Here is a 26,144-nt window from a genome sequence, read left to right as displayed (position 1 = left end):
ACACACACAGTATGAAGTGCTGTAAAAATAACCCTTGCCCTGTCAAGAAAAGAAGATCAACAAAGCTCAAAAAAAGAAATGATAATCCACTTCAACTCACTTAATCCCCAGCGAGTCACGTAATAAAAGTAATTTATGCTAACAATTAAACGTACACGTTTGAAATTTGTCAATATCTGTTTCCTCCTATGTGTGCGTCACCAGAACCCGGAGCTCCTACTGAGATTTAAAATAAAGTCCCAGCGTTCTCCCAGGCCCAGTGTAATTTAATTATAATCAAATAGCTAGCAGGGGACACCGTTTGCCGAAAACACGCTAATGGATACACATTGCTTTCTGCTTTTTGTTGCCTCGTTCCTCAGATAGGGATCTCATTTCTCCATGTGTGTTTTGAGCCCTAATGGGATTTTATATCTCAATATGTCCTTATGCTGGTTTATTTATTGTGTTGCCTAATACGATTTGGCTTGTGGCTTTTGGTTTGTTTATATTGTTGTCTGTATGGATTACGGTCCCAAAAGTCTGCATTTATTCGATTTCAGATACAATAATGATAGAAAATTTGTGAAATAGTATTACAGTTTGAAACAACTGCTGTTTATGTCATGTATTTAGATGTGTAATTGCACTCCTGTTATGACAAAGCTGGTTTCTCAGCATCGTTAGTCCAGTCTTCAGTGTCACATGAGCTTTTAGAAATGGTTTTAATGTGATTGTTTGACGCCTAAAAAAAGGTTCTTATTGTAGGTGCTGACTTTTTACTTGTTTGTTTACTTATGTGTTTACTTATTTTCTTAATTTTATTCCTGAAAAGAAGAAATGGCTGCTAAAAATTTAGATTTCAAATCACTTTTAAAATCAGCAATTAAATCGTTTAAAATGCATTTAAACAAATCTGGCGTTAAAACCACGATAACATAGTAATAATATTTTAGAGAATTATCTATCTATCTGTCTATCTATATATCTATCTGTCTCACTGTCTGTCTATCATCTATCTATCTATCTATCTATCTATCTATCTATCTATCTATCTATCTATCTATCTATCTATCTATCTATCTATCTATCTATCTATCTATCTATCTATCTATCTATCTATCTATCTATCTATCTATCTATCTATCTGCATCTACAATGAAATAAGAGACTTCTTTCAAAGACCTAAAAGAACATGTTAAATATTACAAATGTTTAAACCATAGCATTTGTTTTGTTTATTGATACTGCATAACTGGCCACAGCTTTTGGAAATATGATGACAAATGAGTTGCCTTGAAAAAAAAATAGCACTATGCTTTTATTTATTTCTCTATTTTTTTATTGTCAAGGCATCTCTTTTCTTGCTGTTAAAATTGAACACCATGCTAAGGAAAATATTTGAAAGCTGCAGCACCATCGATCCATGGCTCTAACTCAAACAAGCAGAAGTTCCCGCAAGTTTTCCATGTGTAATGTTTATTTTGCTGTTGAGGGTGAGCAGCTACAAATCATATAACACAGTGCAAAAACTTTACATACATCTTGGCTCACCTGACTTCTACACTCAAAAATACATGTTTTGCTGCTGGTTCAACTTACTAACTTACTTCTTGCAGTTTTGTGTGTGTGTTAGGTGGGCAACTTAATTGTTTAGCATATATATATATATATATATATATATATATATATATATATATATATATATATATATATATGTGTGTGTGTGTGTGTGTGTGTGTGTGTGTGTGTGTGTGTGTGTGCCTTCTTATTTATTACTGTTTGTGTGATCTACAAGTAATCTCTAAGCAAGCTTATAACCACTAACTGAAACTAAAATGTTACAATACAATAATAAAACTAAAGAGATTTGTGATTTGCAAAAAAAAAAAATTAATAAATTGTCTTTTTTTTTTTTTTACTTCAGCTAGTTGGCAAGGAAATATTTATCATTTTAGGATTATATAACCAAAATGAAAACCACTATAAAATATATACATATTAAGAAAAAAAAAACAAATAAAAATAAAAAAATGTAATCAAAATTATAGATTTTTATTTTTTAGAAACGAGTTATTAAAACTATTATGTTTTGAAATCTTCTTAGAAATGTGTGAAATCTTCTCTCCGTTAAACAAAAAATGGGGTTAAAAAAAATAAACAATAATTCAGGGCTCATAATTTACACGGATTACAATTCTGACTTCAACTATATATATATATATATATATATATATATATATATATATATATATATATATATATATATATATATATATATATATATATATATATATATATATATATATATATACATACAAACACACACACACACACACACAACACACATACATAACTATTTTGTTATATATATATATGTTTCAAGTAATATATAAATTGTTACACATATATATTTTATTTGTAAATATAAATAAACATTTTCCTAAATATATGCATGAATGTGTTTATTCATCATCCTGATCATGAGAAAACGTAGCTATTTTTCATTTAGTCAGTTTAGTGGCCAATTCATTTCAAGTCGTAGGAGTTTAGTCGTACAAAAATGTACGATTTTAAAAAGGAGGTGTGGCACCAAATCCTGCCCCTAACCCAACCGTCATTGTAGGATGAGCAAATTGTACCAAACTGCATGAATGAGATTGTCCGAATACATTTGAATTAGTCACTAAATCAAAAGTTACAAATTGCAGTGAGATAGCATTGTTATTTATATATTCATAATACATATGCACAGTTAACACACATAGTTTAAGTCAAAACTAGCTTTCATTTTGGATGTGGTTAATAATGATAGATTTTTGTCTATCACTATACTATTATTATACTATACTATTATTGGTTAACTTATAATAGTTAATGACTTGTGACAACAGGAATAAAGTGTGAAACCCAGCATTTCTTTTTGTTTTAGATCGTACAATTAAACGCCGAGTGAAAAGGAATGACGCTTGACTCCTTGACTCAACAAATAACTTTCAGTGTGAAAACTCCTGAATAGATGGATGGCTGCAAATCTGTGCTTTTGCCATGGGGACAAAGATACAATGGAGCTGAGCTGAAGCTCCTTAGGGAATATTCTATGCTATAACTAAACTAGGGTTGAAAGGGAGACTGGGGAAGTCGTTTCTAGGCACTGCTGAGAGTTCAGAAAAGGCATTTTAAAATAGGGCGTAGTTTGCCTAGGGTGAGTGAGCAGGTAAAAGGAGTCCAGGACTGGCAATTAAATGCTGGATCTGTGGACAAGAAACCATGCGCTAGTCACAGAACTGGGTTCAGACCTCTTGAAGCGCTGTAATGGAAATATATGAGGCGAAACAATCCATGCTCAACCTCTCGCGCACACTGCAAATCTGCAAATCACCTCTTACTGGTTCCCACAGACCTGAAGTACAGTAATTGCTGGGATGATGTTTTCAATCATGCTGTTTACGTGATGGTTTTCCATTATTTGGTTTAATGGAACATATTTGTGCATTCATGTGTGTGAGTGTGTGTGTCAGGAAGACTGCATTATGTTTCGGGGGGGAAATGTACATTAGCTCTGAGTAGAAATGAGACATGTGTGTCTCTGTGGAAGGCTGCTACTTTTGGTGAGCGCATGAGTGCACATTTGCCGAATGTAAATCAACAGGGAGAGAAATATGCTTGTGTTTGAACAGAGAGATGAAGAAAAAAAAACATGTATATGCGTGTATAAAAGTATTTGTGCTTACAGAGGAAATTTAAAGCTAATCTAAGCTGAAATAGAAAATAAAATGGACACTGTTTGTTTTTGTTTTGTTTTATATTGGAGATGGATGATATTTTTAATATACAGGTAAAAATTCAGCTCAGGGAAAAAAAACCTAGACTAGCATATTTATAATGATCAAACCTACAATCAGTCTGTGCAATGATTTATTACAGTAGCAATGTGTGCATTAGTTATGCATGTATGATTCTGTTCACAAACAGTTAATATACCTTTACTTTATACTCACTTTAAAACAACAGTTGAGTGTAAAAAAATTATTTCATAGCCCTAAATGAGGAAGAAATCATTCTATTTTTATAGTAACCAATACTGTGCTAACATCTATTGCCGGTCAATTAGCATTGCATTTTAAATATATGTCAGGCTTAGGATTAGGGTTTGTGTTGGGTTAGGGTAAGAATACTCAGGACAGAATAATAACTAAAATAATCCAAATATTGCCACAAGTGTTTATTTATTGTGTTCATGTTTGATCCATGCATCTGTTAATATCAGATAAGTTGAGCCTATTTTACTTTATTTTATTTTATTGTTGTATTTTTTTATTTATTTCTTATTTTTAAATTTATTAAATTATTTATTTGCATTTTTATTTATAGTTTTATTTTATTTTACTTTATTTTCATTTATTTACTTGTTTATTTATTTATATTTTTAATAAAACATTTACTAAAATGTAAAAATATGAAAAGCAATATTTTTCTCTAAAGATACAGGACTTTACTTTATTTATCTGATTATTTGTTTGTTAGTTAGTTTGTTTGTTTGTTTGTTTACCTATTTATTTATTTAATTTTATTTATTAATTAAAAAATAAATTAATAAAATATGAAAATGTTAAATTAATGCTTTTCTCTAAAGATACATAACTTTATTTTATATTTATTTATTTTAATAATAAAAATGTAATAAATAAAATAAAAAAAATACAAAAAATATGTTTTTTTCTAAAAATACAGGACTTTATTTTATTAATTGTTTATTATAATTATTTTATTAAAAAAAAATATTTATAAAATATAACAATGTGAAAATTAATACTTTTTTTCTAAAGATACAGGACTTTATCTCTCATTGTATACATAAAATTATCGTCATTCATATCGTTATCGCAATAAATAACAAATATTGTGATATATATATATATATATATATATATATATATATATATATATATATATATATATTTTAACTCCATATCACCCATTTTTATTGTATATATCCGAATATCTTACTTATTCTCCAGACATTTACTCCACAAGGAAATTAGTATTCTTTTTCCATGCCAACTCGCAGATATAGAGAAGAGCAAACTCTCCAGATTAATGAATTGGCAAATGAAAGCTAGTGAAATAAACGCAGACAGTGGTGGTGCGGAGAGAAATTTGTGGTGCTTAGAGCAATGTTAATAACGTAAGTATGCTAAAACTGTATTTTCAGAATAAAGCACAGCGCAGTGGTGTGTACGTTTTTCATGAGCCCAATCCCCTTCATGAATCATACATGATTAAATGGTCAATTAAGGGATATGCATCAGATTAGAATATGTTGCTTACTGCTTCTGAATATAAAGCAAGCAGCATATTGGTAAAGGCATCAACTAATGTGTAGTGTTCAGTCATTATGCTGGGGCTGATTCCTTCGTGTACTAAGACTAATTCAGTATAACCTACATCATTTTGTTGAAGAATATATTATCGCCAACCTGATTTCATCAAGTAGGACATGTTCCTGGATTAACATCTATACTCACCGGCGACTTTGGTACACCTTACTAGTACTGGGTTGGACCAGTCTGGCCAATCTCCTCTGATCTCTGGCATCAACAAGGCATTTGCGCCCACAGAACTGCCACTCACTGGATATTTTTTTCTTTTTCTGACCATTCCTTGTAAACCCTAGAGATGATTGTGTGTGAAAAGCCCAGTAGATTAGTAGTTTCTGAAATACTCAGACCAGCCCATCTGACACCAACAACCATGTTCAAAGTCAATTAAATCCCCTTTCTTCTCCATTCTGATGCTAGATTTAAACTGCAGCAGATTGTCTTGGTCATGCCTAAATGCATTGAGTTGCTACCATCTGATTGGCTGATTAGAAATTTGCATTAACAAGCAGTTGGGCAGGTGTACCTAATAAAGTGGCCGGTGAGTTTATGTTGATTCTGGAACAACATTCCAATCATTTTTTTTTTCTTATGCACTTGTACATGTGTGTATTCTATTATTCCCCTCTGATTTTGTTGGGTTTAGAGTACAGTGTAGTGTATTACTGAAGTCTACTAGCAAGTTATCTTTATAGGTGATAAATTCAAATGATTTTTAAAAATCTGCAAAAATTATATACCTGAAAAACTACCAATAGCAAACCAATACAGTCACAAAATATATCATTCATCATTTTTTTTAACATCATATTTTTTTATATCACATATTAATATTACATGTTACATCACCTCAAAATGAATCAAATATAAGATTTAAAAAATATGGTTAAATTTGACTAAAAATGTCTATTGGTGTGTTCACACCAGACGCAGATGAATGGCCCCATCCCAATTCTACCCCCTAGCCCAGGGGTGTCCAAACTTTTTGGGCCGAGGGCCAGATGCAAAAAGACAAACGTTGTCGCGGGCCAAATTTTACATACATCACACAGACACGTATATATATATATATATATATATATATATATATATATATATATATATATATATATATATATATATATATATATATAAATACAGTTGAAGTCAGAATTGCTAGCCCCCCTAAATTATTAGCCCCCGTTTATTTTTTCCCCAATTTCTGTTTAACGGAGAGAAGATTTTTTTTCCACACATTTCTAAACATATTAGTTTTAGTAACTAATTTCTAATAACTGATTTATTTTATCTTTGCCATGATGACAGTAAATAATATTTGACTAGATATTTTTAAGACACTTCAATACAGCTTAAAGTGACATTTAAAGGCTTAACTAGGTTAATCAAGTTAACTAGTTAAGTTAAGGTAATTAGGCAAGTTATTTTATAACAATGGTTTGTTCTGAAGACTTAAAGGGCTAATAATTTTGACCTTAAAATGGTTCATAAAAAAATTTAAACCGCTCTTTATTCAAGCCGAAATAAAACAAAAGTCTTTCTCCAAAAGAAAAAATATTATCAGACATATGGTAAAAATGTCCTTGCTCTGTTAAACATCATTTGGGAAATATTTAAAAAAGAAGAAATAAATCAAAGAGGGGCTAATAATTCAGACTTCAACTGTGTGTAGATAGATAGATAGATAGATAGATAGATAGATAGATAGATAGATAGATAGATAGATAGATAGATAGATAGATAGATAGATAGATAGATAGATAGATAGATAGATCATAACAAGAACTGCTGCTTAATTGAATGCATGTAATAGCGACACCCGGTGGTTATTTATTGAATTAGGTTCATTTTTGTATAGCGGGCCAGATTCTATTGATATTTATAAAAAGCCTCGCGGGCCGCCACAAAACTGATTGCGGGCCGCAGATGGCCCGCGGGCCGTAGTTTGGACACGCCTGCCCTAGCCCATCCCCTTACACAATTCTCTTTAGCTTGAAGGCATAGGGCTAAGGGCAAGGGGTAGATACCTTCGAACAAATATTTTTCACAACCACACTCACACCAAAATAGAATTGGGATTGGGCTGTTGAGTCAATGTAAAGACGCGAATAGACATCTGGCAGTCTGGATGACATGATTCATGCGATTTGCATGATTGACAAAAATGTGCGAATCGCGCGTATCTCTCAAGTTGAAAAATCTGAACTTAAGCGGAGATTTGTGCTGTGTTGACCAATCAGAAGCTTGCTCTTGTATGGGCGTCATCATGACGTAGTGCCTGCATCTGAACTCAGTCTGAAGCACTGACTGAGAACCCCATACAAAGCTTTCATCTTCCAGGTGAGTTCCCTGGAGGAGTTGATGAACTCACAGAGCTGGGTGCACCTATGAAAGGATCTAGTGGACTCAGACAAAGCGCCGAGCAAATCCACACTGTTTTTCAGCCTTGCTAAAGCACATAACTCACAGCTATTTTCTGAATAAAATCTTAGCCATTTAGCAATGAAACTAGAGTCACTAGGCAGACAGATGCCCTCCCTATGATGCAAATCCGTATCTATTGAGAAGTGAATTTGACGGGCAAATGAATCGAATATGAAGCAGGAATCACAGGACTAAACTCAAAATGTTCATGCGTTTATTTACGTGCAAATAGCACAATTTATTCATGCATGGCGTGTCTGATGTGAACACAGCATTAAAGTGTTATTATTATTATTAATATACATATTTTTTCTAAATAACAACAACAATAATAATAATAATAGTGATGATGATGATAATAATTAGCAGTAGTAGTGCCTATTTTCATAATTTAGCTCTGAAACTTTGAAATTAATACTCAAAAACATTTTTTGCAACTTAATTTTTTTATGTTGAATCCACTTAAATTTGTAAATACAATGAAGTCAACTTTTTGTCGATTTGTGTTGGGACAATGTGAAGGAACTAGCTACTTTAAAAACATATTACATAAATAATTCTTATATTTGAACAGGCTATATGAAATGCACAGTACATTACTTACTGGCTTACTGAACCGGCAATGAATACAGTACCTATAGAAGTGTGTATCACCCAGTAGAATCATCCTGGGATATGATTATTTTGGGTGAATCCACTTTACACAACATCACCCTACCGATCTGTTCATCATGACTTGTGTACGCCCCCTACTGTTACAAATATATGCCCTGAAATTAAGTGTGCTCCGTCAGTCTCTCTCTCTCTCTCAGCCTCCAGCCTTCCCACTCCCCACGGAGTTCCTTAAAGCCAGCATTCTGAGGATAAGTGATAAGCTATCTAATTATATTCCTCATTTACAGCCTGATCCATGGGCTGATTCTTCCGAGCCACCAAGCGCCGGCCTTACCTCCACCAGCAGCAAGCGATCTGAATGTATTTACCTTACGCCTGCAACTATACACACACACACCAGCCTTTATCACATCATATCATGCGGATTATGATTTTTAGTCGCGGGGTATAGCATGCACATTGCACACATGTGCATTAGCGGCAAGGTAGCATTTCCGTCTAATGAAGGGTATGCACATTGGTCTCCACCAGCCTGATATTCCCCTCACTACAGCACTCCATCTGCCTGGCGCTCATCTAGATGCTAATTTATTCTAATAAGAGCCAGTTAATAAACTGCAATTACGAATCAGTCGAGAGACACCGACGCATATGATTGGCAGATGCATGATTGGTGGATTGGTTTGAATTTGTGTGTGCGTGGATCTAAATGTGAGTATGTGTGTATATATTTATATTTTTGTTTTTGTTTTTTTTTGGGGGGGGGGCAGAGCTAACCAATTTAAGGGATGGTTCACTCAATAATTTGAATTCCTTGTTAATATACTCAGGTCATCCATGATATATTTAGTAGAAGATTTTCAGCTGAATCTTTGGACCTTGGTGATTCATATAATGGCAGTAAATAGTTATAGTTTGTTAAGATAAAAAATAAACACATACAAATGACTCAGAATCAATAGCCATGGCTCCTGATGACACACTGATGTCTTGTGAAGTGAAACGATTGGTTTGTGTAGAAAATGGAACATTATTTACAATATTATTAGCTTTATTATACAGCTTTGTCAAACGAATCTCAGAGCAAGTGCGAATGTAGTGGGAATGTAGTCGGAATGCTTTTGATGACGAAAGTAGAGTAGAGAATGACCCCACGACATTTCAAAAAGCAAACACTAGTCTGACAACACAACCACATGAAAATCACAATGAAACAACATTTCAAAAAGCAAACGTTAACTCACAACACACTGTAAAAAAAATCTGTAATTTTACGGTTTACTGCCAGAAATAAATTTTAAAATAACGGCCATTAAATTACAGACATTTACTGTAAAATAACAGAGGTTGAATTACCGAAATTTACTAGACACTTAAATTTAAGGACATTTCTATAATTTAATGTATGTTATTTAACAGTAAATTTCTGTAATTTAACGGTCGTTATTTTACGTTTTTTTCCGACGCCCAGCTGCCGGAAATAAACCGTAAAATTACTGATTTATCTTATATTGCACAATAGAAATGCTCCCGACCACTAGGTGGCAGTTAGTTCACAAATCAAGTTCTAGTGTGCGCATGTCATGAGTATTCGTTTATTTCACTATGTTTCAGAGGTAAAACACGAATCTTTCTCTTTGGTACCAATGTACTGTGACGAATTTCTTGTCGTGTCTAGAGATAATCTATGTTTTGCTGTACCTCGCCATTCAGCCAGAAGAAGAAGTAGTAATCGTTGTTTCACTGCCACATAGTGATTGGGAGCATTTTCGTTGTATTGAGAGCTTAATATTTGCTAAATGTTGTTGTGTTGTGAGTTAATGTTTGTTGTTTGAAATGTCGTTGTGTTGTGATCTTGATGTAGCTGTATTGTTTTCTTAATGTCGTTGTGTTGTGAGTTATTGTTTTCTCTTTGAAACGTTGTTGCGTTGTGATATTAATGTAGTTGCGTTGTGAGGTTAATGTTTGCTCTTTTAAATATTGTTGCGTTGTTTTTTAATGTAGCTGCATTGTGTTGTTAATGTTGTTGTATGTTGCTGTTTGCTCTTTGAAATGTCATTGCGTCGTGACCTTAACGTAGCATCGTTGTGATCTTAATGTCGTTATGTTGTGAGAACAATGTTTGCTCTTTGAAATGTCGTTGCGTTTGTGATCCTAATGTAGCTGAGTTGTGTTCTTAATGTCATTGTGTCAATGTTTGCTCTTTAAAATGTTGTGTTGTGATATTATTGTAGCCGAATTGTGCTCTAAATGTCGATGTGCCTTCACTTGTAAAGACTGTCAAGACAGATTAATTTGTTGATTATTTATTTTAATTAAATGATATTATGAAGATACTGCTCACCAGTGCAGCCCGTCTCTTTCCTGCCCTCAGTAATGCAAACGTGTAAATAAATGTGTAAAAATACACACATATTAACTGTTATTTTAACATGATCAATACATTTTTCGTTGTTTTTTCTTCATCTGAACACATTTAACTCTGTCATAACTGCAATATTTAAACTCCTCCTTAAAATATATAGCATATATGACTGTATGGGTGGCCTTTTGCTGTACTTCATGACAAAATAGAATATTGAATGCTGTTCTGTGTCCTTGATGGAACTTGCAGGCATTTGAAAGACTTGTTCCCCCATCCCTCATTTCTGTCATTTATTACTAAGGTAAGCGGGCTGTATGCATGCGAGCGATACACTTATTTAAATATGTCTTATGATAATACTATGTAGGCACATTTCTACATACAGTTTTAAAACTTTTACAAGAACCGTGCAGCAAAACAAAATGTATTTCCCACGTAAAAAACTATCCAAAGTGAAGTTTATTTATAAACAAATTTCGAGAGGATCACGTGCTTATGATTGTTCGCAGCTGTTCTAACTTTAGCTAATGATTAATCATCCTATCAGACGATCCTTAACTCACTATAAATAACCAGACTTTTCTCATCTCAATATCTTCGTCTTGAAGAAATCCCCCCCACCCAACCCTACTTTCCCTCCTTTCAAACGGGCGACACGGTGGCCAGTGATTAGCACTGTTGCCTCATAGCAAGAATGCCCCTGGTTTAAGTCCTTTCTAAACCAGACAATATTTCTTTGCGGAGTTTTGCTCGTTCTTCCCGTGATCACGTGGGTTTTTCCCCTGGTCCTCCGGTTTCCTCCCACAGTTGAAAAACAAGCACCCTAAACAATTAATCCAACATATTTTAGCCAAACTCTGTCAAAATCTGACATTTAGCTACAATAAGCAGGAGGGGAAGTCATCGAGATCTACCTGAGCTCAAACTCCCCTCTTGTCTTGCAACGGGAGGGAGCCCAGGGCTCGAGGATCTTATAAGCTCAGGGCTCTCTCCCGGGACATCATGCCAAACAAGCTTTATTATCAATCATTAGCTAAGTGTGAACTCTTGAAAGGCAAGTAGGTCCATATACAGATGTGTTTTTGCGTATTTATTTGTTTATAATATATAGCGTGGATTATATTATAATAAACTGAGAGATTAAATCTTTGTCATGAACCATTTTTCTAAATATAAGCTAGAAAAGTTAGCAGGGTGGTGCTGACGTCACAGGCGAGCGCCCTGAGGGCAGTGTAGGCCGTTTATAGCCTAATGTTAGCTTCTCAGTTCTTGCGTTTACATTTAATATCCAAAAGTGCGCAAAGTTGTATTTCCGTGTGAGGATTATCCGGCTGGACAAAACGTGTAAGTGTAATGAACAGTGTTTGAACACAGAGCTTATTATTTGCAATCTTTGAAAAGCCTATGGGAAAATCCTATACGGATTTTATCGAGGGAACCGTTTTTAAGCTGATCAGCCTACAAGGTGACGTCATAGTTTCTCCACTTTATCGGTTATTGCAACACCAGCGCTCTCGCTTTCATCATCAAAAGCAAATTTACTACATTCGCACATGTGCCAAAACTTGTCTGACCAATGAGTCTTTCATTTTTAGTTGAACCATCCTTTTAAAAAGGGAAATTATCACAGAGAAACATCATATTACAGTGCATGTCATGGCATTGTTTGTTTTGTGCAATTTCGAAAAAAGAAGCGGGTGAGCTGTAGCTTAAACCAGAGTTCAAAGTTCAAGGCTCCGCAGTTAAAACAGAGCATGAAGAGATGCTCTGGGGGCCCTTATCTCTCGGAAATAACATTTATTTCTGCCATTGGCACTCTTCCGATTGCAGCCTATAGAAATAGACTTGCAGTTGGCACGCCGAGCCTTATCTCCTCGGGAGACATGAGGTCTGCCATAAATCAGCTCTTTTCAAGATTGAAAATAAAGACCAGACCCTCACTCCCTCACCCTTAACACTGCTCTTAAATAGACCAGCCCACAGGAGACTCCTTTAAGAGTCTGCCCATTCAAACCTAATACAATGCCGCTCTTTCCTTTCAATGCCGAAATTCCTAACATGCCACCGCGAGGCTTCAGTACTGCACACATGATTGGCAGATCCTACAGATGAGATCTTTTAGACTCCTCGGATAAAGTTTTACACCTCGCTTTCGAAGCGTGGGCAAGCGGAATTTGTCAATCTCGTCGCTGGTAATGCGTGCGTCTGCCTTGCACATGCTCTCTCCAGGGAAAATTCAACAGTTGCGCATTACCCCTGCATCTTATCCACACAGCGCTTGCAGTTTAGCTGTGCAAATGAGGGTCATTATTCTATGCACTGCAGATTCGCCAATGACAATTCCGCTTGAGTGACGCAACTGGAAAAGTGTTGCACACGGAAAGTGGGTGGTGAAACAGTGTTTTATTTTTAAAATGTGGTTTGTGTACTTTATTTTTCCCTCTGAATGCAGATCAAATGATGAAGAAAAGTGCTAAAGCTTGCCAAACACCCATATACACAGTATGGCCAAGTGCACTTTCAGCACCAATTCAAGTATCAGCGGAGTGATGCTTAAAGTTGCAGTGAAATACATCAGATTGCAGCATCTTTCACAAACAACTACACATTTTGGGAAGTAAATGCAGCACTTGTTTGTTCAGAGTCGAGTTTACTTACCTAATATACAGAGTGGGACATTTAAATGGATACACTTTAGTAAAATGGAAATGGTTGGTGATATTAACATCCTGGTTGTGGCACATTGTGAGGGGGCAAACTTTTCAAGAAGGGCAGTGACCATGGTGGCCATCTTCGATCTACCTTTTGTTTTTTCAATAGGATGAGGGTCATTCGGCACATAAAACTTATTGGGAATTTCACAAGAAAAACAATGGTGTGCTTGGTTTTTACGTAACTTTTGTTTGTTCATGAGTTATTTACAAGTTTCTGACCACTTATAAAATGTGTTCAGTGAGTTGCCCGTTGTGTTTGATTGTCAATGCAACCCTCTTGCTCCACTCTTCACACACTGATAGCAACATCGCAGGAGAAATGCCAGCACAGGCTTCCAGTATCCGTAGTTTCAGGTGCTGCACATCTTGTATCTTCATAGATCATTAAAAACTAAATAAGCTTCATTATCATTGTAAACTTGTTATGTACAATGAGGATTCAGTTTTGAAATCCAAAACAAAATAAAAGTACAAACAGGCATAATTAAATAAATAAATAAATAAATAAATAAATAAATAAATAAATAAATAAATAAATAAATAAACAAAGCTGTCTTTAGCCTAAATATAGAGGGATGTATTTTTATTTAAAGTGATAGGACTAAGACAGCCAATGAATCAGCTTTTTTCATTTATGTTATATGCATAGAAAGTGTATTAAAATAACTGTAAACAATTCAATAATAAATGTTTTAGGAATTGTGGGTGTTTTTAATTTATTTTTGGTTGAGTAGTTTCTATATTTTACTCAGTATATACAGTTGAAGTCAGAATTATTAGCCTCTCTGATTTATTAGACCCCCTGTTTATTTTTATTTTTTTCCCAATTTCTGTTTAACGGAGGGAAGATTTCTTCAACATAATACATAAATAAACATAATAGTATTAATAAATCATTGCTAATAACTGATTTATTTTATCTTTGCCATGATGACAGTAAATAATATTTGACTAGATATTTTTCAAGACACTTCTATACAGCTTAAAGTGACATTTAAAGGCTTAACTAGGTTAATTAGATTAACTAGGCTGATTAGGGTAATTAGGCAAGTTATTGTATGATGGTTTGTTCTGTAGACTACTGAAAAAAAATAGCTTAAAGGGGCTAATAATTTTGTCTATACAATAGTGTAAAAAATTATTAACTGCTTTTATTCAAGAAAAAAAAAATATTATCAGACTTGATGTGAAAATTTCCTTAAACATAGTTTGGGAAATATTTAAAAATGAAAAAAAAAATCTAAAGGGGGCTAATAATCTAAAGTATATCAAGTTAAAGGACTGGTAGTTTATTATGAGTTTTTTTGTACTGTAATTAACTATGTAGCAATAACTTTTTTATACTGTAGTTACTATAACTGTAACTATTAAAAAAATGTCAATGAAAGTCACTTTTCTACATCAAGAAAGATCAAGGTGCCATAACGCAATTTAAAAGCATAGATAAATTGGGGGAGATGGAAAACTGTATGTATATATATATATACATATATATATATATATACATATATATACATATATACATATATATATATACATATATATACATATATACATATATATATATATATATATATATATATATATATATATATATATATATATATATATATATATATATATATATATGTTTTTGGGGCCCAATCTCGCTACAATTTTCAAAGTGACCCCTAAGAAATGTGACAGCCCTACAACACCCCCGCACACCGTCATATGTCATCGCTAGCTCTTACGTCATATGAGATTGACAACGGCGACTTTGGTAGTTATTCCAGTTGCGTTATCATTTGCTTTCCATCTTCAAAAAAACATTGAAGGCAACGATATCATGCTATAATAACGATATAATGAGGCAATAAGCTCGTAACTGTACTGGCCATATTCATCTATGTAAACACAAGCCTCATTCCCAGCCATTAGAATTATCTGACAAGGTAATCGAGTGTCATCGAGTGACAGATGTGAAAGTTGTGGGACTGCTATACAGTATTTATTTCAGTCTTTAATACATTATTATAAATTGTAAATAGCAAAATTTACCTTTTTTCTAGTAAATATAGAAAAACATATGCTTATTTGTTGTAAAATATCTTAATAATGCTAAAAAATACTTAAATATGTGCATCTCCTGACTCCTGTTTGCAGCCATGTTGTTGTTGTAGCTAGTCTGTTGTGGGAAATTTTCATCCCCCTTGGTTTTCAAGTGTGGTCCTGGAAAATCTCCATTTCAAGGGCTATCTAGCGCTTCCCCTTAGCTCTACGCCTTCAAGCTAAAAAGAATTGGGACACCACGATCTCTTCACGTGAATGCGCAAAACGAGGGGTAGGGGTAAAGGGGAAGTGCTGAGAGGTAGAATTGAGAATCGGGCCTTAATGCTTCAAATAACATTATACAAATGTTTCAAAGAGTTCCCCATGACTCTTGCAAACAGAGAGCCTGCAGTGAAAGCTCGCTGTACAGTCGGTGACGAGTGACTATGTGTCCTCTCTCTCCCTCTCTTTCCTCAGGACCTCCGACCATCTCCAGCACACAGACCCATCAGGCTCCACACGGCGAAAAGGGCCAGATCAAATGCTTCATCCGCAGCACGCCTCCTCCAGATCGCATTGTGAGTTCCTCAGCTCTGCTTCCAGTGACTCAGCTCAGACAGGATTGCAGCTGTTGAGTGGGTGTTTGCTGTTGTCACATGGCTCGTGTGACTCCATTAGACTCAGTAAACACAGTCCAATAATGCATAACGCACTCATGAGTTACGATCTGTTTAATAAATGAAATTGCATCTCCAATCGTTTGTTTCCTCTATATGAGCGAACGGGTATTAGACATGGCAGGCTTACAGCTCTAATTTCTCATTTAATGCATGCTTATGCCCTGTTACCACAGATCCAATTAGGATTTACCACTCTTAGATGAACTGTCTCCTCTCCGGGCCAATTTTTGATTCATTACTCAGACTGTGCATGTATGTGTGTGTGTGTGTGTGGCCGTGTGCATAGGTAATCTCTGTGCGATGTTTACTCGTGTGGCTTTGCTTTTATTGCTATGCTATTTCTAAATGTCAGTTGAATGGGAAAGACTGCTCCTGCGGTCCGGAACAACCGGTAATAACTTTAGAAGTGTAATAACGCCCATAAAGCAGGTGAAAGCAAATGCAGGTCTCTCTCCGGTGATGGAAAGACCGGCTTGTACAAGGTTGATACAGGCTGGTTATTGTTAGCTAGTGCTGGCTTGTTTAAAATAATTGTGCAACTTAATTGCACAACATAATTTCGCAACTATCTACCAACCAACCGGCTTATATTTGCATATTAAAAAATATACATATTTGAAAACTATTGTACAATGATGTTAGAGACCAGTATTCAAAACATCCTTAAATATTTGGAAAAGATTTTTACCATAACACTGAAGAGCAGCATCCAAAACAACACATTATCTCACGAGGAAACTTAACTATTTTAAGTATGGGCAGAAAAATAGTTCATGTGTACAAATTTATATGATTTCACTTGGATAAAATTGTACGATAACCGACCAACAGGCTCATATTTCAAGCATAAACTAATCTTACGAAGTAAAAATATACATATTTGAAAACTATTGTACAATGATGTTAGAGACCAGTATTTAAAACATCGAACAGTATACTAGGCTTTCAGCTGTATCTTACAATTAAATGTAACATCTTACATTATGTATTGCCAAAAAAAATGGTTAAATCGTACAAATTCATACGATTACATTTGTATGAAAATTTACGATATTAAATCAACTGAACCATATTTCAAGTATGAAGTTATCAACGAAGAAAAAATATACATTTTTGGAAAAGATTTTTACCATAACACTTAAGAGCAGCATCCAAAACAACACATATTATCTCACGAGGAAACTGAACTATTTTACGTTTCGGCAGAAAAATAGTTCATTCGTACAAATTTATATGATTTCACTTGGATAAAATTGTACGATAACTGACCAACAGGCTCATATTTCAAGCAATAAGTAATCTTACGAAATAAAAATATACATATTTGGAGACCAGTATCCAAAACAACACATATTATCTCACGAAAAAACGTAACTACTTTATGTATCGCCAGAAAAGTGGTGAAATCATACAAATTCATGATTTATTTGGATGAAAATGTACAGCAACGGGCTCATATAAAGTTATAAACGCAGAAAAAACAAATGTTTTTGGAAATTATTTTTACAACAGAGACCAGTGTCCAAAACAACAGAAACTATCTCACGAGGAAACATGAATATTGTATGTAGTGACAGAGAAGTGGTTAATTCGTACAAATTCATATGTACAAAAATGTGATAACCAACCAACAGGCTCATATTTGAAGTTATCAACAAACAAAAAAAAAACATATTTGGAAATGATTTTTACAAAAGTGCCCAGTATCCAAAACAACACATATTATCTCATGAGGAAACGTAACTATTTTACGTATCGCCAGAAAATGGTTAAATCGTACAAATTCATTTGATATAAAATGTACTATAGCCAACCAACGGCCTCATATTTCAAGCATGAAGTAATCTTACGAAGAAAAAAATGTACATATTTGGAAATGAATGTTACAATGATGCTAGAGAGCAGTATCCAAAACAACACATCTTATCTCACCAGGAAACATAACTATTTTACACAAATCGCCAGAAAAGTAGTTAATTCGTACAAATTCATATAATTTCATACGTATAAAAATGTACAATAACCAACCACAGGACTCATATTTCAAGCACAACATTATCAATAAAGAAATAATATTTGGAAATTATTTTTACAATAGAGACCAGTATTCAAAACAACATATACTAAGCTTTCAGCGCAATCTTCTGAGGAAAACTAAATATCTTACATATTGGCAGAAAAAAATAGTTAATTTGTTCAAATTCATATAATTTAATTTGAGTAAAAAATGTACTATGGCCAACCAATGGGCTCATATTTCAACCAGGAAGAAATCTTACGAAGAAAAATAATACATATTTGGATATTATTTTGAAAATAATGCTAAAGAATAGTATCTGAAACAATATATACACTCAGGAAATGTAACAATTTCTTTACGTATGGCATGAAGAGTGATTAATTTGTACAAATTCATACCATTTCATTTGTATAAAAAAAGTACGATAACCAACCAACGGGCTCATATTTCAAGCACAAAGTTATCAGCAAAGAAAAAAAAAAAAAATAAAAATATATATATATATATATATATATATATATATATATATATATATATATATATATATATATATATATATATATATATATACACAGTATATTTAGAAATTATTGTCACAACAGAGACCAGCATTCAAACTAAAATATGCTAGGCTTTCAGCTCGATCTCACAAAGAAATTTAACTTATCGCCACGTATCGCCAGAAAAATATTTAATTCGTACAAATACATAAAATATTTTTTAATGAAATTATGCAATTTAATTTATATATATTTATTTAATTTATGATTTAAAACACTTTTTTTTACCAAAGCCTCTCATTGGGGGATAAGAAAATCATGCAAAAATGTACGAATAAAGTCGTATAAATGATTAAAAATTAGACACTCAATCAAAAAGTTGTTATGAGTTAGCGTTAAGTGTTTTTAATACGTTGTCTTGTGTTCTCCATCAGGCCTGGTCCTGGAAGGAGACCGTCCTGGAGTCAGGGACATCCGGTCGCTATACAGTGGAGACTGTAAGCACAGAGGACGGAGTGCTGTCCACTCTGACCATGAGTAACATCGTACCTGCTGACTTCCAGACCATCTACAACTGCACCGCCTGGAACAGCTTTGGCTCCGATACTGAGATCATTCGCCTCAAGGAACAAGGTGGGAGCCAAGGTTCGCCAGGTTTCACCTTCTTTTCTTTAAAGCACGCCTGTGGTAGAGTAGTTTTGCACATTTCATAACCATGTTTTTAGTTTTGTTTTCTTATTTTTTGAAAATATTGCAGTTGACTATGCAGCTGTTTAATATGTTGTTCATTATTTTCCATTTATCATGTTATACATAATGAATGACTATAATAATATTAATATATTTCAATGTTTGTGCCAATTGTAATTACAAATTGTATTCAGCTTTAGCCCAAGCAATATTTCAGGGAAACACATTTATTTTGCGCATCTAACTGCAACTTTATTTAATGATCTGTTGTGCTTTTTTTTTTTTTTTTTTTTTAGAATCTATCGTCCCAATGTTTCCATGCCTTAGATTTATTTACATGCAATACATTATAGTCCTGTTTTGTCTAATGGTTCTTTGATGGATTAGTTTACCCGAAAATGAGAATTCAGTCATTATTTAATGACATAAAACCCTGGCTGATATTTTCTCATTAAATTAAAATTAAAAAGACCAAAGCTTTAACCCTGATAAAAAAAAACATAATAAAAAAATGAATTAAATAAATTTTAAAAATAAAATAATAAAAAATGCTAACTAAATTAATATAAAATAAAATAAATAGTTTAATTAATTTATAAAAAATTAATTAATTTAAATAAAAATAAGATAAAATAATAAAAAATAAAATAAATAAAATATTTTATTAAATTAAATTGAAAATACAATTAAATAATGAAAAAAATTAATTAAAAACAAAATGTAATAAAATAATGAAATAACTTAATAAAAATAAATTTCATTTAATTAAACTAAATAAAATATTAAATTAAATAATAAAAATATTAAAACTTAAATTAATAAAAAATTAAATTAAATTAAATGTAATTAAATTAAATAATTAAAAATTTATTAAAATTAAATAAAAATATTAAATACTATAAAATAATATAAAATAAAATTTAATTAAAATAAAATATATAATTCTGTATAATACATTCATGTTTATCAACACAATTCAGTCCCAAAAGTGTGTGATATATGAAGAAAAGGCATATTTTTACAATAGTTTTTGACATTAATATTACACAGATTATTTCATTATTTTTTTTTATATACATTTTTTATATACATTTACATTTTTAATGCCTAATGGTACTCCACACATTCATTGGTCCAAAAAAAAAGTTTAATAAAAAAAAAAATAATATGTATTTTTGAGTATCTTAAAAAATTTCAATGTTGGTTTTTAAGACCTGTGTAATTATTTTAGGCATAATGAGGGTTAAAGCTTGAAAAAGCATCATATAGCGTCATTGTGTGGCAAACACTTCAGGGTAAACTAGTCCTTTAATGAAAATTTATGTGTGAGTTTATAACAGCTGTGTGCATTAAACAGGCATAAACAGTGCGTACACACAAGGTTGTAATGTTTCGTTTATGCCAGTAGCCAGTAATTAACTGTGTATGTACAGCTTATTGTCTGTCTCAGCCTCTCATTATCATTTGGCCGTAAAAAATCTGGTCTCAATCTTCAGGTTTAAATATACCAACAAGAGCACAAATAAAACAGTTGAGTTGGCTCTAATTAACCTAAGCGACAGCGTTTCGAACACTCCTGGGATGGCTGGAATTCACATTACACCCACATCCTAACAGGGATCGTAAATGATACGAGTCGAAGGATAACAGCTGACGCAGGGTTCTGTATATGCACATCCCAGACATGCGTGTCAAGTGGTAAACGTATGCGATAATTGGCATATCTGTAAATTGTTACGGGTGATTTTCATGTAAAGCGAAGGTACCGGTGCTCCTGCCAGAAGGTGATGGTGGTGTTAATTGACTGTGCGAGATCCTTTGAATAGATGTCTTGAAGGTGCAAATGCGTTTTTGACACAACATTTGACATTCTCGTTTGTTCCACCGGTGTGGCTCTTGAAATCTCTTTAGGAGCAAATAGTGTCTGTGCTGAAAATTGCTTATTAGAGGGAAACTATTATAGTGATTGATTGATTTAATTTCATTTTCAAACAGAAATATCATACATAAATTATCTATAACAAAAAAAAATACATTTACGAATGCATGACGATGATGTTGTTCTGTTGGCTTCATCGAACATGGACCTTCAGCATGCACTAGGGCAGTTGGCTGCCGAGTGTGAGGCGGCTGGGAGGAGAATCAGCACCTCCAAGTCCGAGGCCATGGTGCTCCACCGGAAAAAGGTGGTTTGCCATCTCCAGGTGTGGAGGAAAGTCCTTACCCCAGGTGGAGGAGTTCAAGTATCTCAGGGTTTTGATCATGAGTGAGGGAAGGATGGAACATGAGATTGACAGGCGGATTGGTGCAGCGGCAGCAGCAATGCGGTCGATGTACCAGTCCATTGTGGTGAAGAAGGAGCTAAAAACGCAAAAGCTCTCGATTTACTGGTCAATCTACGTTCCTACTCTCACAAGATCGGAAAGGACAAGATCTCGGATACAAGCGGCCGAAATGAGTTTCCTTCAAAGGGTGGCAGGGTGCACTCTTATGGATAGGGTGAGGAGCTCTGACACCCGGGAGGAGCTCGGAGTAGAGCCGCTGCTCCTCCACATCAAGAGAAGTCAGCTGAGGTGGCTCGGGCATCTGTTTCGGATGCCTCCTGGACACCTACCTAGGGAGGTGTTCCAGGCATTTCCCACCGGGACGAGGCCTCGGGGAAGACCCAGGACACACTGAAGGTGGTTTGTAATGTAATGGGCAGCGCAAATACCTTAATAGATAGGCTGTTGATGTTGCCATCCACTCTGCAGATCTCTCGCACGCCCCCATGCTGAATGTAACCCCAAACCATGATTTTCACTTTACTAAACTTGACTGATTTCTACGAGAATCTTGAGTCCATGCTGGTTCCAGTAGGTCTTCTGCAGTATTGGTGATGATTGGGATGCAGTTCAGCAGGTGATTCATCAGAAAAATCGACATTTTCCCACTTTTCTAAATGATCAATTAAAGGTTAAGTTATTATTTGTTGCTCTTACAACTGGGATTCTCGACAAGACGTTTGTCAGGTAGTGTATGTGAAGTTTTAACTCAAAATACCACACAAATAACTCTTTGTGCCATTTTGGTAACTGTCGCTTTAAATTCAAATGAGATTGTGCTCGTATTTAAAAAGGGCGGAGCTATAAATGCTTATGTGTCAACATAGTGGTAGATTCCAAAACAAGACTAACGTCCTATGCTAATGAGAGTGAGAGATCATCACTAATGGGTGTGGCTTTCCCCCTCTGATGACAAAGGGAGAATGTCAATCAAAGTGTTTCTTCGCAGGATCCACCGGTGCCGCCCATGCTGTGTTATTTTAGAGATCTCTTTTGTTTTTCCACCAGACTCCCTGCCTGTTGCTGTGATCATCGGCGTGGCGGTCGGAGCGTTCGTGGCTTTCATCGTCCTGATGGGAACGATAGGAGCGTTCTGCTGCACTCGCTCTCAGAGAAGTACGTATTTGTCAGCCGACTGCGTTCCTGCATGTCCATCAGCAGAACATGCTGCTAAAGTGCTCCTCAGTCAGACAAAAAGCGCAGGCTGTTAGGGTGTTCATGTCACTTCACAGAAACCGAGCCTTTATTTCTATATATCTTCTTCTTTTCCGTTCAGTGTTTGTGTAGGGTTGGGCGGTATGAAGGTATACAGTAGACAAGAAAAACTTCAGCCGGTAAAAAAATTAAAATAAAAAATACATAAATGTTGCTGAAACCAAAGAGAGAAGAAAACTAGTATTCACTGTAGACAGCGTCTTTGATTATACGAGGAGGGAGTTTGCATTGGTTCACTGAGTGTTTCTAGTGTGTACAGTACATTGGTAAGGTTTACTGATGGGTGTTTATAGCAACCTAGAAACTGAATTAAATAAAATTAAAGAGATTTCTCACCCAAACATGACAAATTGCAAGTTTATTTACGCATCCTCACATTAGTCATTTCAGTGGAGGATTTTGCACTGAAACTGTGGTCCTTGGTTTATTGTATAATAATAATAATAATACTAATAATACTAATAATAATAATAATAATAATAATAATAATAATAATAATAATAATAATAATAATAACTACACAAAGAACACTTTTTGGTTTGTCAAAAAACGAAATATGGAAAACAATACATTAATTACAGAACAATTAAAATAAACACATATGGTTCCAAATAATACAATGAGATCTAAGGAAGTGAAATAATTAAAGGCATGTACTTAAATGTTTAAATATATATAAGTATATAATAGTATATAAAAGTTTTTTTACACATCATTGGGATTTACATGAACTAATTTTGCTGTACCTAAATTTATTATTATTATTATTATTATTATTATTATTATTATTATTATTATTATTATTATCAGAGTACCTGAATTTTAATTTTATTTTTTTTTACTCTGAAAAGTTTATAAAATCATAGCTTGAATTTTGTTAATCGCCAAGGACCGGAGTTTTTAGTTAAAACTCTCATTAAAATGTTCTAAAAAAATAAAAGTGTAAAAAAGTCTACATTTACTTTTTACATATAAATTTTGCCTAGGGTGCTTTGCTCAGTATACTTGGTGTCACAATTAAAAACAAAAAATTAGTTTAAAATCATTAATGTTGGAAAAAAGTCTACATTTATGTTTTACTTATTTTTTTATTAAATCAAACAATTAATAAATTCATTATTTTTGATAAAAAGATTAACAGATTTTTTTTTATTATTTTGGGGGTGGTATGTGTGGCAGAACAGTTACACCAACACAGTTGTGCACATGTACTTTATTTTTTTAAATTTTTTATTTATTTTTTATTTTATTTTTTAGTCATACAGCATTTTTTTTGTATTTTGCTAATAACAGCTGCATTTTTTGTGCCAAAGAAAAAAAATCTAAGATTTTTAAGCCGGACCGGGGGGGGGCCAAGTCGGAGAACTCACTCTGGTCTCCTGGGCTCTGTGCTGGCTGGGGAAAGTCCAAATTAAACCATAACAAACCATTACAATTAACTAAAGATTGGCAAGCAGAATTCGGGACATTGCAACCTGCAAATCCAAAAAAGAAAAAAAAAAGATTTTTAAGCCACATTATGTCGGTAAATTAGAAAATTTTATACCTAATGATTTATTTATTCTAATAATAAAGTTTTAGAGTAATAAAGTAATAAAGCATTAATGCATAAATGTAATCTCTTTACATCTTAAATGTAAATATTATACTGGCATTATTACCTTAATTTTGACTTAATTCTTTATTAGCTTCAGCAACTGCAGAAAAAAAATAGTCAGCTCAACTTAAAATTCTAAGACAACTTGCTGCAGAGCTTTTGAGCTAACTCAACTTAAATTGAGTCAAGTGGGTTAAAAGTTGAGTCAACTCAAAAAAAGCTTTGCAGCAGGTTACCTTCCAAGTTGAGTTAGCTTTTGTTTAGTTTATTTAACAGTGCCTGACATGTTTGTTTGCTTCTTATTCTAAAAATCTTAGATTCTTTTTTATGTACTGTCAGCCTGATCTCACGAGATAACGTAATTATTTTACGTTTTGCCAGTTTAGGCTAATTCATACGAATTTGTACGAGTTCAGTCGTATGAAATTGTACGATTTTAAAAATTAGGCGTGGCACCTAACCCCACCTCTAAACCCAACCGTCAATGGGGGATGAGCAAATCGTACTAGATTGTACGAATTCATACGAATTAGCCACTAAATCAAAAAGTTACGAATTGCCGTGAGATTGTGTTGGTACTGTAGCTGTAAAACACTGTATTTTTGTACTAGTTGCTATTGCTAAATGAAATCCAATACATGCTTATAAGAAATACAAATAAATCATAAATCTTCTTTAATTAAATGTGTTAAATGTGAAAACTGCACTTTCTTTTCTTATTCAATGTAAGTCATACTATGATATAAGACCTTTGTCATGCCGCCCACCCTTATCTCTGTGTTTCTCATTTGTTTTCCTGTAACCGCGACCATCCTCTCCCATGATCAAAAAGAGAAATCAGCGCATCTATGTACAGGTTAGAGTCAGACAGTGAAAACAATGAGCTTGCAGTTTTACGATTGTTGGTGGCGTTCCTGTAGCGTTGAGCATGTTGTTGTTGTATGCCACAGAAGACGCTCACCTGGTTATGCCTACACTGCCCACCTCCATCTGTGCTCAGCAGAGAGAACTTGCAAGCAAAATTAAGACAGAAAGTAAGACCCGTTGCCTGACCGTCACCATTGTTTTTCAGTGCGTCAAGATGAGCTGTGTGATTCTGATGGTTCCTCAACGGTTCCTTCTGTGTTTGTTCTGTGGTGTTATGCTGCCTTCAAGTCCCAATATTGATTTTCATTGTATGTGTATAAAGCAATTTGCACTTGGACCGGTTTGAATGTAATTTGCAAAAAGCAGTTTATTTCTTTATTTTATTCATTGGTTATAATTAAAAAGAAGTCGGACATACCTTTGCAGGGATATACTGATAATGAACATCCAGATGATGTCTATGCTACTGAGAGAGCGATGCTCAAGTGCTATTAAGTGCTGCAATTCACTGGCATCATGTGAACAGACGAGCTCATTAAAATTGCACATTTATAATACTTAGATTATATAAAACAAGTCATATTTACAACTATATACTACATAGATGTGATTATGTGAGACTACTGCTAATTAGTGTTAATTATTTATCCTCATTTCATGACATTTTGACAGCATACAGAAGAATTCTATCTGTATTTATCAGTAAACGAAGCAGAGTCAAAAATGTATTAAGTCATATATATAT

At 33.8% G+C, this 26,144-nt stretch overlaps 1 protein-coding gene across 10 annotated transcripts in view; it reads left to right on the top strand.

Moving 5' to 3' along the window:
- Nucleotides 1-26,144, top strand: part of kirrel3b (kirre like nephrin family adhesion molecule 3b) — a 367,679-nt gene that overhangs the window by 327,339 nt on the left and 14,196 nt on the right. Inside the window, exons 10-14 of one of the 10 annotated variants that reach the window (XM_073929719.1) lie at nt 15,984-16,084; nt 19,141-19,339; nt 22,729-22,836; nt 25,365-25,388; nt 25,486-25,566. In XM_073929719.1, the coding sequence (XP_073785820.1) occupies nt 15,984-16,084; nt 19,141-19,339; nt 22,729-22,836; nt 25,365-25,388; nt 25,486-25,566 (513 nt within the window). Of the gene's footprint in view, nt 1-15,983; nt 16,085-19,140; nt 19,352-22,728; nt 22,837-25,364; nt 25,389-25,482; nt 25,567-26,144 lie in introns of all 10 variants that reach the window. The other 9 variants (XM_021467921.3, XM_021467920.3, XM_021467919.3 and 6 more) reach the window with 9 other exon arrangements.

Source organism: Danio rerio, chromosome 18, assembly GCF_049306965.1.
Source record: "Danio rerio strain Tuebingen ecotype United States chromosome 18, GRCz12tu, whole genome shotgun sequence".
NCBI lineage: Eukaryota > Metazoa > Chordata > Actinopteri > Cypriniformes > Danionidae > Danio > Danio rerio.
Note: the sequence above shows the minus strand (reverse complement) of the source record. Positions and strands in the feature narration are given on the sequence as shown.